Here is a 16976-nt window from a genome sequence, read left to right on the forward strand (position 1 = left end):
GAACACCTTCCTATTCAAATAAATATATTAAAAAAAATTTGGGAACACCCAATTTAGCCCAGAAAAATCTAGCAAAGGAACATTCACGTGGCAACAACTTTATTTTGGGTTAAACATAGGTAATTTTTCTTTAGATAATTTGATAGTTGGGGGTAGGGAATTGAAATTTGGACATCGCTGCTGTAAATTTAGACTTTATTATTTATGGATATACGAAGAAGTTGACGAATGTCGGTGACAATCTAAATTGCAAGACTCATATTACAGGCAACGAAAGAATGGCCATGAAACATGGTAATACAAAAGCGAGATTGTTGATTTACGAGTATTTTGCATGAATTGATTTAGCACAATCTAGTTCCACCCATCCAAGCAAAAGCAGACAGGTCGAGGCTCAGAGACAATCAGTTTAGTTGGAGATAAGGTTTGAAGGGTCTTTTTCAACTAATCAGTATATACACCTATATGTTATCTTCTTTCATAGTTCCATTTTTTTTTTCTTTTTAATGTAAAATTCTACACAGCTAAGGTTATAATTTGTGGACAAAAGTTTAGTTTCCTCATCCATTACTGTGCGCACCCAGATACGACTAGTGGGCCTAAGAGGTATTTGGGCTCACAATTTATTTGTATAGTGGGCTTTTGAATTTTCTACTATGGGTGATGCTATGCTCGGCTAGCCCAACTCTGTAGCTTACTCTTCCCCTAGTACCTTCCTTTTCCCAGGTGATGATTCTTTAGCTCCACAACTTCTCCCCCTAGAATTCCCCAACCCCAAACCTAAATTTCCTTCGCCTATTTATAGAACGAGATAGTGGGATCGGCACAATCGCTTTCCTGGTCAGTGGAGAAAGCGGTCCAATGTTGTTACTCTGTAGTGGGTGCTTTAAATACGAATGGGATAAAATGAAAATGGCATTAGAACTAGTTCCACCGTTGGGTTTGTTGCTTGGCCGAGATATTACCTAGGTAGTGGAAGGGAGGTCCAATATTGTTGCTCCTGAGTGGGTGTTTGGTGGTGGGCAGAGGGTGATAGTGGCATTGGAACTAGCTCCACCGTTGGGTCTGTTGTTCGGTCGAGATATTACCTAGGTGAAAACGTGCTTTCTAAGTTATGGCTGTTCGAGGAGCCTATTCATCGGGGATGATGAGATTTCTCATTGCCGACCATGTCATAAACGTTCTCATCCCTAGATTTCAGGGTTTCAAGGAGCACCTAAGTTTGTCCAAAATGAGTTTGTGCATTTGGCTGGCACTAGGTTCCACACTGTGGTGTTAGCATAAAAGGCCTTTATGACCATCTGGGCCTTGGAGAGGGGAGCGCCCGCACAATAGCCCCCCTTGATTCATACTCGGCGCTCAGCATTAGAATCAAGGACCCGGGTAGGATCACGACAGCGGCCTCCTAAGCATGCCGAGCGTTGTCGTCGTGCGGCCAGGGTGATTAATGTAGACCTCTTAAAAGTAGCGCTGTGTCAGATCATCACATCAATAACTGTGACCCGTTCGTAAATCGCGCTACACGTGTGGGGAGGTTGTTCAGAGAAGTTATGAGGGGTCTTTTCCCGCTCTTCGCTCCATTAAATGCCCCAGTCTCTATATATAGTCATCCTTTGGTCTTCATTTCACTTTCTGCGTCTTTCACTCTCAATATTTTCTTTGCTGAGCCTCCCACCTCTGCGTCTAAACACTCCTCCAGCTTCTCACTCCTTAGAGCCCAAAGTAAGTTTTCTCTGTCTCTCTCTTTTTTCAATTCTTCTTCGTTTCATACTCTAAGAATGGGTTATTCTCATCTTCTCACCCCTGGGGCTGCCTTGGCTAGTTTTAGAGAGACCCTTGGTGTCCCAGAGGACGTCAACATTGCGTATTGCAATATGGGTGATATCGAACTTGAGAGGGCCGCCAATTCAAGCACGTCGTTCTTTCCTCTGATGTCCATACTTGAGGGTGGGGTTAGATTTCCTGTAGACCCTCTCATTATAGGCACCCTAGGATTCTGCGGTCTATGCCCCGACCAATTTTCCCTGAACTTTTATAGAGTAGTCAGTTGTGTCAGCCGGTTGAATAAGATGTTCGGGTTGCAATTAAATCACCACAACATCAATTTTATGTATAAACTATGCGGCAATTTTTCGAGTGGCTATTACTTGAAAACTAGAGATATGCGAGTCCAACTTATCTCTTGCCTGCCTGACTCTAACAAAAACTCGGCTAACGAGTTTGTTCGGGTACGTGGCAATTGGCTAGCCAGTGAGCTACTCTGCCAGCTTTCGCCGCGCAACGTTGGTCGGTACTGAGAACCTTTGACTAACATGACCATGCATCTTTTCATTATTTGAGCACTTAACTGATCCGTTTATTTTCGAATTTGTTGCAGAGTCAAAAAGGTTTCTGCCGAACTCCCGAGTCATACACGCGCAGGATCTTAACTTTGTTTTGAGGTTAGAGATTTTTGTACACGACAAGGGGCAACTTCGGGCGTCTCATTTGATCCTCGGCGTTAACCCGGTGTACAACACTTGGCAAAACTTCAGCCAGGCGCTCTTGGTAGACAGTCCGCTCCTGTCGTACATAGACGTCCAGTACAAAAAGTTTCTTCCTCCCGCACTAACCACCAGAGACGCTCGAGAACTCGGTCCCCGTTATACAACTGCCGACGACATTGCTCTGGTTAGGGACGCGTCTGCCGAGCGAGTGTCCCAAAATCGAAGAAGACACGAAGCAATCGAGCAGCCGGAAAACGCTGCCCCAATAGCCGAGGAAAGAGCGGCTGAACCAGCAGGTACTTCAGGCACTAAATCCGACTTAAGGGGAGAAATGGTGAAGCGTAGGGAGATGACCTTCGCACGGTTCATACCCGGTGCCAGACCTGTGGCCCCACCTCAACCTCCTAAAAGAACTTTACAAGCTCCACTCGTGGACGAAAATAGGAAGAGGACAAGAGCAGCCGAGAAGACCGCCCTAACCCCAGGCGGCGCCCTATTGAAGACCCCGCCCTGCGCACGGGGTGGGTCGAGGACCCTAGAGACGTTGGCTGCCACTCCACCAGCGGCTCAGGTCGGGATGAACGTGGCGTTTTCCTCTCAGCCCAAGGTTGGTTGGCAGCCAGCTTTTTTGTTGGGTGATCAGCCTTTACCCGCGACGGCCAGTGTTTGGATGTGGGATAAGGGCGAAGGTGGAAAAGTGGCTCAAAGTTTGGTGAAGGGGCTCATGCTACCTGAGGATGTCCATTATTTTTCGGAAGGGGATGGCGAGACGCTCGTTAGGCGGCTACAATGGCATACTATTGCAGTAATTTCTTATTCCCTTCACGGCACCCGTTTGAATGGGTAGCTTTCTTCCCAGCCTCACTTTTTGTCACTGTTCTATTCTCAGGCCACGCAGTTAACCGGCGTTATGGATGGGAGGTTGAAAGACGCAATTGAGGCTGTTGAGCGGGAGAAGGCGCTGAAAGCCGTGGCCGAGGTTACCGCCAGGGAGAAAATGGAGGCTGTTGCAGCGTCAGAGAGGAAAGCAATAGATGCCGAGAACAAGCTGACTATCCTGGAGACGAAGCTAGGCGAGATAGAGCTTAAGTTAGCGACGGCGGATAGCTTGAATCTAGCCCAAGCCGATCAAATTGCCGATTTGAAAGAATCCCTCGAAGCTTGTGAGGAGAAGTGATACAACGTGGACTTCTCGGAGGCTGAAAACTCTGCGGAACCAATTATTCACCAAGCTCAGCGCCATGGATTCAGGGAGGGGTGGTTAGCTGCTCTCCAGGCGATGGGCCTAGCAGAGGACTCTCCGCTGTGGAATCCTGGGCACATCCCCTACCCAGTGCCCCCTCCTCCGCCCGTTCAGAGCCGAGCCGACGCTACGAATGAGGAGGAGACCCCGAGTATGAGGGATCTCGTACGGGATATTGATGCTCATGTGGAGACAGCTGACCCGGAGGTTACGAGCAATATCTGTACTAGAGCTGAAGCTGTTCAAGACCAGACCCCATCTCCCCACGCCGCTGGAAGCGGAAATGAGCAACCCGCTATACTCCCTGCACCAACCGATCCTGCCGTTTGAAAGTTTAGCACTCTTTTTTTTTTATTATTATTATTATTATTATTATATTTTTTTTTGTTTATTGGTTTGCGTTTGATGAGCCTAAGTCGTCGGGCAGTGGTGACGAAACAATTTCCCGATCTTTGGAGAGTTTTAATTAATATTGTTCAAATACCGTGTGTTTCCCTGTTGTTTGTTTAATAGCTGTCAATTTTTTACATGATTAAGGTTATGCTACTCATCATACCTTACTTTCTCATTGTTGGGGGTAAGGTGTAGCCCCTTCGCCCCTAGGGTGCAAAGGTTTAGGTTTTTGGTAGCTCGCGGTCGCGGACCACACCAAGGATGAGCTTCCGTCTCAACGAAGATGTAGTTCGAGATTTCCATCTGCTCAGTGATGGTGATCGAACCGATAGTAGGATCCTGTCCTTAGAAAAAAAAAAGAAAAAAATGGAAGGTTTCCACCTGTTCAGTGATAAAGATCGAACCGAGAACATGTTTCTGTCCTTAGATAATAAAAAGAAATAAAAAGGAAGGTTTCCACCTGCTCGGTGATAAAGATCGAACCGAGGACAGGTTTCTGTCCTTAGATAATAAAAAGAAATAAAAATGGAAGGTTTCCACCTGCTCGGTGATAAAGATCGAACCGAGGAAAGGTTTCTGTCCTTAGATAATAAAAAGAAATAAAAATGGAAGGTTTCCACCTGCTCGGTGATAAAGATCGAACCGAGGAAAGATTTCTGTCCTTAGATAATAAAAAGGAGTGAAATGGAAGGTTTCCACCTGCTCGGCAATAAAGATCGAACCGAGGACAAGTTTCTGTCCTTAGGGTGAAAATAGTTTAAGGTTTCCACCTGCTCGGTGGTAAAGATTGAACCGAGGACAGGTTTCTATCCTTAGATAATAAAAAGAAATAAAAAAGAAGGTTTCCACTTGCTCGGTGATAAAGATCGAATCGAGGACAGGATTCTGTCCTTAGATAATAATAAAAAATGGAAGGTTTTCACCTGCTCGATGATAAAGATCGAACCGAGGAAAGGTTTCTGTCCTTAGATAATAAAAAGAAATAAAATGGAGGGTTTCCACCTGCTCGGTGATAAAGATCGAACCGAGGAAAGGTTTTTGTTCTTAGATAATAAAAAGGAGTGAAATGGAAGGTTTCCACTTGCTCGGCGATAAAGATTAAACCGAGAACATGTTTCTCTCCTTAGGGTGAAAATAGTTTAAGGTTTCCACCTGCTTGGTGATAAAGATCGACCCGAGGACAAGTTTCTGTCCTTAGATAATAAAAAGAAATAAAAATGGAAGGTTTCCACCTGCTCAGTGATAAAGATCGAACTGAGGAAAGGTTTCTGTCCTTAGATAATAAAAATGAGTGAAATGGAAGGTTTCCACCTGCTTGGCGATAAAGATCGAATCAAGGACAAGTTTTTGTGCTTAGGGTGAAAATAGTTTAAGGTTTCTACCTGCTCGGTGGTAAAGATCGAATCGAGGACAGATTTCTGTCCTTAGATAATAAAAAGAAATAAAAAGGGAGGTTTCCACCTGCTCGGTGATAAAGATCGAACCAAGGACAGGTTTCTGTCCTTAGATAATAAAAAGAAATTAAAATGGAAGGTTTCCACCTGCTCGGTGATAAAGATCGAATCGAGGAAAGGTTTCTGTTCTTAGATAATAAAAAGGAGCGAAATGGAAGGTTTCCACTTGCTCGGCGATAAAGATTGAACCGAGGACAGGTTTCTATCCTTAGGGTGAAAATAGTTTAAGGTTTCCACCTGCTCGGTGGTAAAGATCGAACCGATGACAGATTTCTGTCCTTAGAGTGCATGAATCGTCTTTACCCTCGAAGATAGTAACATAGATGTATGTCTCTCGCCTGACAATAATAACATAGACAGTAATGGGGTAAAATGCATCTGCATGAATAAACGTCGTCTTAATGAATACATAATAAGGCGGAAAAACATTAAGTTTACATTTTGGGAGGGTATCCGGTCAATGATAAAACTTTTTTAAGTTGTAAACATTCCATGGCCGGCGAAGCGGTTTCTCCTTCAAATCCTCTAAGTAGTACGCCCTTGTCCCTGCGATAGCAGTTACCTAGAAGGGCCCTTCCCAAGATGGAGCTAGCTTTCTTGCGTTAGTGTCTCAAGTATTCCCGACAACCTTACGAAGCACCAGATCTCCTGCAGCAAATTCTCTCTTCCTTACAGCTCTGTTGTACCTCCGAGCGAGCTGTTGCTGATACTCGGCCAGACGAATGGTGGCCGCCTCTCAGTGTTCTTCTAGCAAGTTCAGCTGCTTCGCCATTAGCTTCTCGTTCCCGTCCGGAGAGAAATCGGTGATTCGGGCGCTGCAAAGGTTCACCTTAGCGGGAATGATAGCCTCCGCCCCATAAGTTAGAGAGAATGATGTTTCTCCCGTGGATCTTCTTGGAGTTGTTCCGTATGCCCATAGGACACTTGGCAACTCTTCGGCCCACCTGCCTTTGGCGCCCTCTAACCTCTTTTTTAATCCACTTACGATGGCTTTGTTAGTTGCTTTCGCTTGGCCGCTACTCTGCGAATATGCCGGTGTGGAATACCGGTTCCAGATGCCGAGGTTGTTGCAGAATTCTCGGAAAGCCTTGCTATCAAACTGTAAACCATTGTTTGACACAAGGGACTCCGACACTCCAAATCCCATTATGATGCACCTCCATACGAATTTCTTGACATCGACGTCTCGGGTGTTCGCCAGTGCCTCCGCTTTTGCTCACTTTGTGAAGTAGTTTACGGCCACCAGCACAAACCTCTTATTGCCCGATGCTCAGGGAAACGGCTCGATTACGTCTAGCCCCCAGCGGGCGAATGGCCACGGATTGCTCACTGGGTTCAAGTTCCCAGCAGGCTGGTAGATCATCGGTGCGTGCCTTTGACACTGCTCACATTTTCGAGCGTGTTCGGTTGCATCTTCCCTCATCCGCGGCCACCAAAACCCTTGAGTCATCGCTCGGTGAGCCAATGAGCGCCCTCACACGTGGCTACCGCACACACCCTCGTGCAGCTCAACCAATAGTTCTTTCGCCTGATCAGGACGAAGACACTGCAGATACAGTCCTTCGAATGATCTTCGATATAACTTCCTGTCGGTAGACAACTAGTATCGAGCGGCGGTCCGCCGTACCTTGGCTGCCTCTTTTTCATCTTCTGGGGCTCGGTCTTCTGCGAGAAAATCAATGATAGGGTCCATCCAGCTACTCTCGGCTGTGGTGATATGTGTAACCGGTATCCTGGCGGTAATACTCGGTTTCGGCACCGACTCCACCCTGATCAACTGAGGTACCTCGTCGGCTAGTGATGATGCTAGCGTCGCTAGGGAATCGACGTGCCGATTTTGTTCCCAAGCTACCCGTTCAATCCTGACATTTGAGAAATTACACATGGTCTGCTTCACCAATCGCAAATATTCAATCATCCGGGGGTCTTTAGCCTCGAAGTTCCCTGGCACCTGGCTAACCACCAGTAGAGAATCCGAGTAGACTTCCACCAGCCCATGACGACCCTTAGTCCGGCAAGTAGAGCCTCATATTCGGCCTCATTATTGGAAGCCCTGAAACCCAGCCTGAACGAGTGCTCTAGCTTTAGTACTTCCATGGTGATGACCACGATTCCAGCCCTTGCTCCCGCCGTGTTGGATGCGCCGTCCATGAACACCTTCCAAGGCCGAACCTCGACGAGGCAAACTACGTCCGCACTTTTTGGCGAGAACTCGGCAATAAAGTCTGCAAGCATTTGTCCTTTCACCGAGTTCCTCAGCCTATATCTAATGTCGAATGAGCCCAAATGAGTCCCCCACTTAGCTATCCTTCTCGTGAAGTCAGATCTTCTTAATAGCGACTGGAGAGGGTACTCGGTCAGAATATGGACGGTGTGAGCTTGAAAATAATGAGGCAATTTTCTGGTAGAATGCACTAGTGCCAGCACCAATTTTTCCAGTGGTAGATACCTAGTCTCGACATCGACTAATGTCTTGCTGATGTAATAAACCGGCAGCTGCACACCACTAACCCTCAATAGCACGACGTTGGCTGCATGTTCGGATACCGAGAGGTACATATACAGATCTTCTCCTAGTTCCGAGGCTGCCAATGTTGGTGCCCGCCCAAGGTAGTCCTTAAGGTCTTGGAAAGCTCTATCACAACCCTCGTCCCATTGAAACCCCTTCCACTTCTTCAAAAGCTGGTAAAGTGGTCGGCACCGATCAGCGAATTTGGAAATAAATCGGTTGAGAGCAGCTCGCATACCGATCAGCTTTTGGACCTCTTTCAGATTGCTCGGTGGTTTGAGTCGCATCACGGCCTCAATCTGATCAGGGTTAACTTTGATCCCACGTTTGGTAATCAAGTAACCTAAGAACTTGCCGGACCTTACGCCAAAAGCACACTTATCGGCGTTGAGGCGCAGCTGGTGTGGTTGGAGTATTTCGAACACCTCCCTGAGGTCGTCGATGTGTTGCCCTTCTTGCTTGCTTTTTATTACCATGTCATCAATATATACCTCGACTGTCCGACCAATCTTATCCCTGAACATCCTCGTCATCATTCTTTGGTAAATGGCTCTCGCGTTCTTCAATCCGAACGGCATCACGGTATAGTGATAGTTAGCATCGGGAGTTATGAATGTCGTTTTCTCCTGATCCTTAGCGGCCAAGGCAATCTGGTGATAACCCTGGAAAGCGTCAAGGAAGCTCATTCTCGGGTGCCCGCAGGTGGCGTCTACCAATTGGTCAATTTTCGGCATTGGGAAAGGGTCCTTCGGGCATGCTCGATTCAGGTCGGTGAAATTAACACAAACCCTCCACTTACCGTTCTTCTTCTTCACGACCACTGTGTTTGCGAGCCATTTCAAAAAGTACGTTTCCTTTATGGCCCCCGCCTCTTTTAGCTTCCCGACCTCTTGTCTAACTGCCTCCACATGCTCCTTAGCGGACCTTTTCGGCTTTTGCTTTTTAGGAGGGCATTGAGGGTCCACATTCAGTTTGTGAACTATAAATTTGGGGTCTACCCCGGGCACTTCGTATGGACTCCAAGCGAATACATCCATGTTCTGTATAAGAAACAATAGCAACTCCGCCCTTTCTTTATCATCCAAGCTTGCCTCTATCAGGAAACTCCTTTCTTCACCCGGAAGGATTTTTACTCTTATCGAATTCTCGGCAACGTTGGTCCCCTCTGCTTGGGGCTACTGTAATTGCTATAGGGGACTTTTCTCGACTGACTCCTTTAGCTCGGTTTGTTTGTTGGCCGCGACTACCAAGCACTGCCTGGCCACTCGCTGATCCCCTCTTATCACTGTAATCCCTTCTTCAGTTCAGAACTTAACTTTTACGTGCAAGGTGGACGGTACAGCCCCATGTTGTGGATCCACGGCCTTCCGAGTATTGCGGTGTATGGCGAGAAAGAGGCGACCACAATGAACGTCACCACCACCTCCTTATCCCCCATATTGACCGGGAGAGAAATCTTCCCTTCCGGATTCACCATATGCCCATCGAACCCCATCAATGGCGTATCATACTTGGACAAATCCTCTTTTTTCAGGCCAAGCCCCCTGTACAGATCCGGGTACATCACGTCTGCGCCACTTCCCTGATCCACCATTATTCTCTTGACTATGAAACCCCTTATGCGAGCTGTGACTATTAGAGCATCGTGGTACGGTTAAGTGGTGCCTTCCAAGTCGTCGTCGTCGAACGCTATGGGTTGTCTAGCGTACTTCGGCCTCTTCCTCGGGGATTGTTCGCTCGTGCTGTCTTCTGCCGATACACGGCCAACACCCCCCTCGTTGTGAATGTTCTAGTGCCCCTCGGCACTGCATGGATGACCTCTATTACTCCCAAAAGGGGTGGGAGAGGGTTGCGACGCAGCTGATCTTCTTGTCCTGCTTCCCGATTACCTGTTTCCACCAGAAATTCTTTCAAATGCCCTGCCTTCACCAATTGTTCCAAGTGATCTTTCAACACCCTGCACTGCTCAATGGTGTGCCCTTTGTCCCTGTGGTAGGTGCAATACAAATTCTGGTTTCTTCTTGATGGGTCACCAGCCATCCTGTTCGGCCACTTGAAATACGGCTCATTTTTTATCTTGTCAATGATTCTGTGCACGGGCTCCTTGAACGCCGCATTGACTCCCCCAATTGCCAGGCCGGGTTCTTGAATTCTCAAATCCTTCCTGTGTCTGGGGTTGAAGCTAGTATTTCGAGGATGAATGGTGATAGGGGCCTTCCTCTTGGTCTACAGCCGATCGTCTTCTAAGTGCTTATACTCCTCGATACGCTTCATCAACTACCTCATGTCTTCGGGAGGCCTCAGGGTTAATGATTCCCTTAACCCGGACTCTTCGGGTAATCCCATCTGAAAGGTGCTTGCTACGATCTTTTCGTTTCCCCCGCCGATCTCGTTGTACAACTCCAAGTATCGATTGGCATATTTGCGAAGGGTTTCTCCAGCCCCCATTTTCATCGATAGTAATGCGTCTATGAGCTGCAGGACCCAGCTGCAAGTCATGAACCGCACTCCAAACTCCTGAATCAATTCCGAGAAACTATGGACCAAGCCTTTCTTCAGTCCGTTGAACCACCTTAAAGCAGTGGGGCCGAGGCTCGAGGGGAAAACCTTACACATCAAAGCATTGTTATGGGCATGTAAAGACATCATTTGAATATAGTGACTTACATGTTCCACCAGGTCTGTCTTTCCAGTGTAGGAGTTGAACGGAGGCCTTGTGAACTTGCTCGGCATAGGCGCGCCCTCAATGTCTCTTGAAAATGGGGACCAGGCGGCTTGGCGTAATGCTCAGCTCATAGTATCCATGGCGACATTTCATGGCCGCCCCCCATTCGGGGAAGTAGACTCACGGTTTGCATACTCCCGTGAACGCTCGCAGCGTCGATGAGACTCGGATTGATGGGATCTTGCCGCATGGTGATTCCTCACACTGACCGACCTTTCCCTTTGTTCCTCATGGTCCCTTTTCCTGCGTCTACCCCGCGCTTGCAATTCCAAATCCTTCACTGCCCTACGTAGGCACTCGAGTACTTGGACCCTCTATTTAAGCTCCCTGTCCCTTCTGCCAAGGTGACTGCAGCCCAAGGCGTCAGACATCGTCCGGAAGGTTTGGTACGATCCTTTTTCGGGCCCAGATTCCTCTGCTCCCTTATGTCTTCTGTCTTCCTGCCTTTTTTGCCTCCTCTCTCGCCATGTAGATCCTCGTGACGACCCTCTAGAGCTACTCTTTGTGTGATTTCCATGTCTACTTCTAGACATTCTCTCGCGCGCGCATAAACAGTACCACAACTACATAGGATTTCCCACAGATGGTGCCAATTGTGCGCACCCAAATATGACTAATGGGCCTAAGAGGTATTTGGGCTCACAATCTATTTGTATGGTGGGCTTTTGAATTTCTTACTCTGGGTGATGCTGTGCTCGGCTGGCCCAGTTCTGTAGCTTACTCTTCCCCTATGACCTTCCTTCCTTTTCACAGGTGATGACTCTTTAGCTCTACAACTTCTAACCCCAGAATTGCCCAACCCCCAAACCTAAATTTCTTTTGCCTATTTATAGAACAAGGTAGTGGGATCGACACGATCGCTTTCCAGGTCAGTGGAGGAAGCGGCCCAATGTTGTTACTCCGGAGTGGGTGCTTTAAATGCGAATGGGATAAAATGAAAATGGCATTGGAACTAGTTCCACCGTTGAACCTATTGCTCGGCTGAGATATTACCTAGGTAGTGGAAGGGAGGTTCAATACCGTTACTCGTGAGTGGGTGTTTGGTGGTGGGCAGAGGGTGATAGTGGCATTGGAACCAGCTCCACCGTTGGGTCCGTTGCTCGGTCGAGATGTTCCTGAGGTGAAAATGTGCTTTCTAAGTTATGGTTGTTCGAGGAGCCTATTCATCGGGGATGATGAGACCTCCTATTGCCGACCATGTCATAAACGTCCTCATCCCTAGATTTCGAGGTTTCAAGGAGCACCTAAGTTTGTCCAAAATGAGTTCATGCATTTGGCCGGCACTAGGTTCCACATTGTGGCGTTAGCATAAAAGGGCCTTCATGACCATCTGGGCCTTGGAGAGGGGAGCGCCTGCACAATTACCATCCCTTCTCTTTTGTTTTTGTGCTTATGTGGAGGGTGACTTGCTATGGCAAGCATAGAGATATAGGTGTAACTATCAAAAAATAATGTGACTCAACGATGAGCTTGACTTTATTTTTATGGCGAGATACGAAATTGACAAAACAAGCAATTGGGGATCAATTTGAATTTTGCGTAATATTTAGTGACTAATTTAGTAATTTAACCATTACCATAAAATTGGTAACTTAACCAACTCCTTTTTATAAAAAAAATGTTGCTCTCTTGTTGTTTTTCTTTTTTTATGAATAAGAACTGAAACGGTGAAACCAAGTGGAAGAAAAGAAACACATGATGGCATGAACATGAAGGCATGAGTTATTGTTGCTCTTCTTGTAGTGTTTTTAATTTCTTCTTCTGAGGAATGAGAACTGAAACAAAGTGCAAGGAACATACAGGTTTGAGGGCAATTAGGTAGATGTTTATTCAATCAACATAAAGAGGCAAGTAAAACACTTCTGGAGTCTGGACTCTTGATTTCTTTTCCTACACGTATATGTTCATGTAACCGCTTACCCTTTTAATTGAGAAAAAAATAAATTGAAGTAAAAGGTGCACCTGGAAGACCTGGATACCACCTCTCTCTCTCCACGAAGTCTGAACTCTCATTCCTTTTGTCATTTTTAGCAATGTTAGAGATTTAATTTTTTCACAATATTTTTCATAAATGGTTAAGAATTAAAATCATAGGTTATAACTTATGGTTGGAAACATTCTCATATGAACTCATCAATTATACTAGTTTATTGTGCATGAAGCTTTGCGCTTACAAAAACATTACATCTAGAGTTACTTTTAGTTTATTTAATTTTCTTTAAATTCTATCTCTTTAGAGTAGAAATATATTTAACTAAAAAAAATTGACACAACAAAAAATTTAATAATATTTGAACAACAAGCAGAAGTATCAACTTTACCATAGTAACTCAAAACAAAAATATTATAAAAATAATTTGAGATTTCATCATGTAAACTTTCTAAAGAAACAAAAAAAAAATTATAATTAACAAAGCTAAATAAGTTGAAGTTATTTCAAAATCACAACCTTTATTAGACTTTTTTTTTTTAGAAATAATTACAACATGCTGCTAACCCTACAGCTCAAACCCTTTTCCCCCTAAACCTTCAAGCACTTTATACATGGGAGGTATCAATTTAGCAACAAGGCCTTTGACAACCTTTATTACACTATTTCTTGTAACTATACAACAAGTTATAATTAACAATTTGCCATTTTTACATGAATTTATTACCCATAATTGGCCAAATTGTGACAAAAATACAACACAAAATGTCATGTTGCTGAATTTTCTCAATAAATTAATGCTAGAATTGACATATTTTGCCTGCACGTGACGGGAATCTCAATAGATTGACGTTTGTCACTTTCACATAAACCTACCAATCACAATCTATCAAAATGAGGCAAAAATGTGATGCAAAAGTTTGCCATGCTAAATTTTCTCAATAAGTTGATGCTAGGACAGACATACTTTACCCACGAGTGACACGAGTCTCAATAAAATGATACTTGTGGCTTTCATATAAATCTACCACCAATCATAATCTGCCGACTATACCAAAAATGTGACGCAAAAGCTCGTGTTTGCTAAATTTTCTCAATAAGTTATGCTAGGATTCGACAGACTCTGCCCGCAAAAGACAGGGTCTTTTTTTTTTTTTGTGGCTAAAGCGAAGGACAGGGATCTAATATTAGGCAAATGTAGACCGTGAATATCCATCTAACCAATGCACGGATCTGTATCTATAAAAGTCATATGAATTTTGTCGTGACGCCACGTCGCCACCAATCGAAAGGCGCCGTGCGCTGCTGTAACAGTTTTACAAAAACATACTATTAAAATAATAAATAATCCTGTCCAGTTCGTATTACCAAATATTCCATGTGCCATCCAATCCCCAAAAGCCACATAATAATACTATTAAACACTTGCAGAAAATGAGAAAAAAAAAGTATTATTATTATTATTATTATTTTGGTTGAGAAAAGTATGATATAATTTCAAGTTTTCAACATGGGACTGACAAACAAACGGTTTGGGTGGCTGATAAACGGGGAAGTAGTACATAATCACCAAATTAATTAGTAGTATTTGTTAATTAAATATCTATACTTAATTTGACTAATTTTTTCCCATCCTTATAAATGAATTTATAGTCCTCAACAATTTTCGTGAGACAATTTAGTTCTTATTTTATCAAACATGTTTCAATGTTATTATTGTGTTTCAATTACCATCATTGATTCGCAAATTTTTTTATGGTTGATGAAAGGCTTACGTGTTACATTAAATGGTTTAATTATAACCAAAAAAAAAAGTTACAACTTCTTTAATTGTAAAAGAAAAAGAAAAAGTAAAAAACTACATCAACTAAAAAATTATCTCATAAAAAGGGTAATTTTATTGTTTTATGATAAACACAATAAAATTAAACTTTTTTTTTTATTCTTATTTCATTTGTTTTCTTGGCAACCAAACCGTTAGAAAACTATTTAAGATTTAAGATAATATTAAACAAAAATCTCAATTCTCAGACACAAAAACAAAAACCAATAATCATGGAAATCTTGATTGCTCTTACACCCAACACCTGTTGGATAATAATAATAATAACTGTAGGGATAATGGGCCCAGTAATGTTATATTGGATTGTGGCTCGATTCGAGGATACCTAATTGTCTGAGGATGGGGTAAACATTATTAGGGAGGTCGGCGTTGATGAATAAAGAAAGATGTCAAGTTACAAATGGTCCGAGGAGAGGTCTGAGGAGAGATGTTTCCTCGGCTGAACGAAACAGAGGTTAGAAGGTACGGTCTGCCACCCAAAAGCAACGTTATAGGAGATTTTATTGATAAGGATATGCATTGTGAGAATGCAGGACAAAAGAAAGTTATGAAATATCTAAGAGAAAATTGCTACCACTATATTGAATGCTCTGTACCTAACTTTCTGACTACATTAATGAGGAAATGATACCTAAACAGTGGTATTTCAGCCTTACAGCTACTTCCAAAGACTTTAGGAATGTGCTGATGGGATAAGAATAAACACCATCAATTTGATTTATACGTGGAGGGTAGAGATAGAGGGGGAAGATAGTATAAAATGAAGGAAAGATCTAGAGGTAGGGGGATCGGAGAAAAAGAAAGAGAAAAACACTGTAAAGTCAAGAACAATACTTGTAATCAATCCCAAAAGAATCAAGTATAAGAACTAACCACCTCGGATTGTGTTCGAGGACAATGTTCTTTAGATAACATCAGTTCATCTTTATTCTATTGTCATTTTCTACTCACTATGATCATTGTCTAAGCCTACTAGAACCTAGTTTTCTAATCCACTCTCTACAAATTCATTATATTAGGCTTTTTGGGCCTATTCCCTTTCTTACTTTGGGCTTAGGTACAAAAATTGTGTCCTTACAATAATAATAATAATAAACCCTCTTGGAGAAAGATCTCAATCTTAGAGTTAGAAATTCAAAATGACATCCTTCATGGAATACCAACTTATCCATGAAAATTATTTGAAGTTAATGGCGTCTACTTCAATAATTTAAGAGCCGTGCTATGAGTTTTGCATATTAGGTCAAGCAACCTTAACTAGTCAAAGCGGTGCTTTTATGTTGCCAACTTGATCGATGACTTGAATAAGTGGATTAGTTAGGAGTTCACCAATGGTAGCATCTTCAAGCCATTAGAGCATCATCATTCATTTCTCCTAATTCTATCATATTTTACCATCAAAAAGCTACTTTATTATTTATACCATACCATTTTTCAACATACCCAACATCAAAACTTTTATTCTTCTACTCTACTCTTTAAAATAATATATCTACCCAATAAATTAATATATTTCATTCTCTCCCATCTCTCTCCTCTCTCTGATTCTTAACTCTCTTCCTCTGTCTCTCTTCCACTGAAACCATGAGCACCTCCACCTCCACTTGCTTCACTGCCCATCACCCACCACCGCCAAAACAAAACCCACAAATAACCAACAAAAACCCAGCAAAATCTCACACCGATCTCCAACAATAACCAACAAAATCTCACACCGCCAAAACAAAAACCCACAAATAACTAACAATAACCCACACCGATCTCCATGACGAACAAAAACCCAGCAAAAACACCGATCTCCACATCCCATAATCTCCATGCCCAACGGCGATCTCCACATCCCACACCCAACGCCGATCTCTACGCCCAACGCCGATCACCACGCCCATCGCCGATCACCACACCACACCAAACCCACTTCCACTGTCAACCCAATTGCCATAACTCCACCAATCTCCAAAGAAATCCAAGAAAAACCCACGCAAAACCCAGCACGACATCTCTACGCCCACAGCGAAAAACCCACGCAAAACTCCACCAACGCCGATCTCTACGCCCACAGCGAAAAAACCCAGCCACCACCACGCAAAACCACCACCACGCAAAACCACCACGGCATCAGCTAGCAACCACTACCCAATCACAGTACCCAGCACCATTCCAACCACCAAAACCCACGCCGACAACCACCAAGAAAAACCCACGCCGATCCGAACCCATGCAACCCACGACAAACCCAAACAAAACTCAAGGCAAACCCACAACCCAACGCCGATCTCCACACCACACCCAAATACCGATCTCCACGCCAAACCCCAAACGCCGATCTCCACGCCACCACACTGATCTGCAACGAGAGAGAGAAAAGAAATAATGAGTGGATGTGGCTTGCC

General features: G+C 44.1%; 4 protein-coding genes across 4 annotated transcripts; 1 reads left to right on the forward strand and 3 right to left on the reverse strand.

Moving 5' to 3' along the window:
- The first annotated feature begins 1778 nt into the window (after window positions 1–1778).
- LOC142640050 (uncharacterized) lies at window positions 1779–4049 on the forward strand. Its single transcript, XM_075814154.1, has 3 exons — window positions 1779–2286; window positions 2378–3291; window positions 3376–4049. The coding sequence occupies exons 1-3, from the start codon at window positions 1779–1781 to the stop codon at window positions 3661–3663; spliced, it is 1710 nt and encodes a 569-aa protein (XP_075670269.1). The 3' UTR covers window positions 3664–4049.
- A 2263-nt stretch (window positions 4050–6312) lies between these two features.
- Window positions 6313–6723, reverse strand: LOC142640051 (uncharacterized). The gene has a single exon (XM_075814155.1). It carries the CDS (start codon window positions 6721–6723, stop codon window positions 6313–6315), a length of 411 nt encoding a protein of 136 aa, XP_075670270.1.
- Window positions 6724–9403: 2680 nt separating this feature from the next.
- On the reverse strand, window positions 9404–10125 carry LOC142640052 (uncharacterized). The gene is made up of 2 exons (XM_075814157.1): window positions 9904–10125; window positions 9404–9667 (listed from the first exon to the last, which is right to left on the reverse strand). The coding sequence occupies exons 1-2, from the start codon at window positions 10123–10125 to the stop codon at window positions 9404–9406; spliced, it is 486 nt and encodes a 161-aa protein (XP_075670272.1).
- A 237-nt stretch (window positions 10126–10362) lies between these two features.
- On the reverse strand, window positions 10363–10818 carry LOC142640053 (uncharacterized). The gene has a single exon (XM_075814158.1). The coding sequence runs from the start codon at window positions 10816–10818 to the stop codon at window positions 10363–10365; it is 456 nt and encodes a 151-aa protein (XP_075670273.1).
- Window positions 10819–16976: the final 6158 nt, after the last annotated feature.

Source organism: Castanea sativa, chromosome 6, assembly GCF_040712315.1.
Source record: "Castanea sativa cultivar Marrone di Chiusa Pesio chromosome 6, ASM4071231v1".
NCBI lineage: Eukaryota > Viridiplantae > Streptophyta > Magnoliopsida > Fagales > Fagaceae > Castanea > Castanea sativa.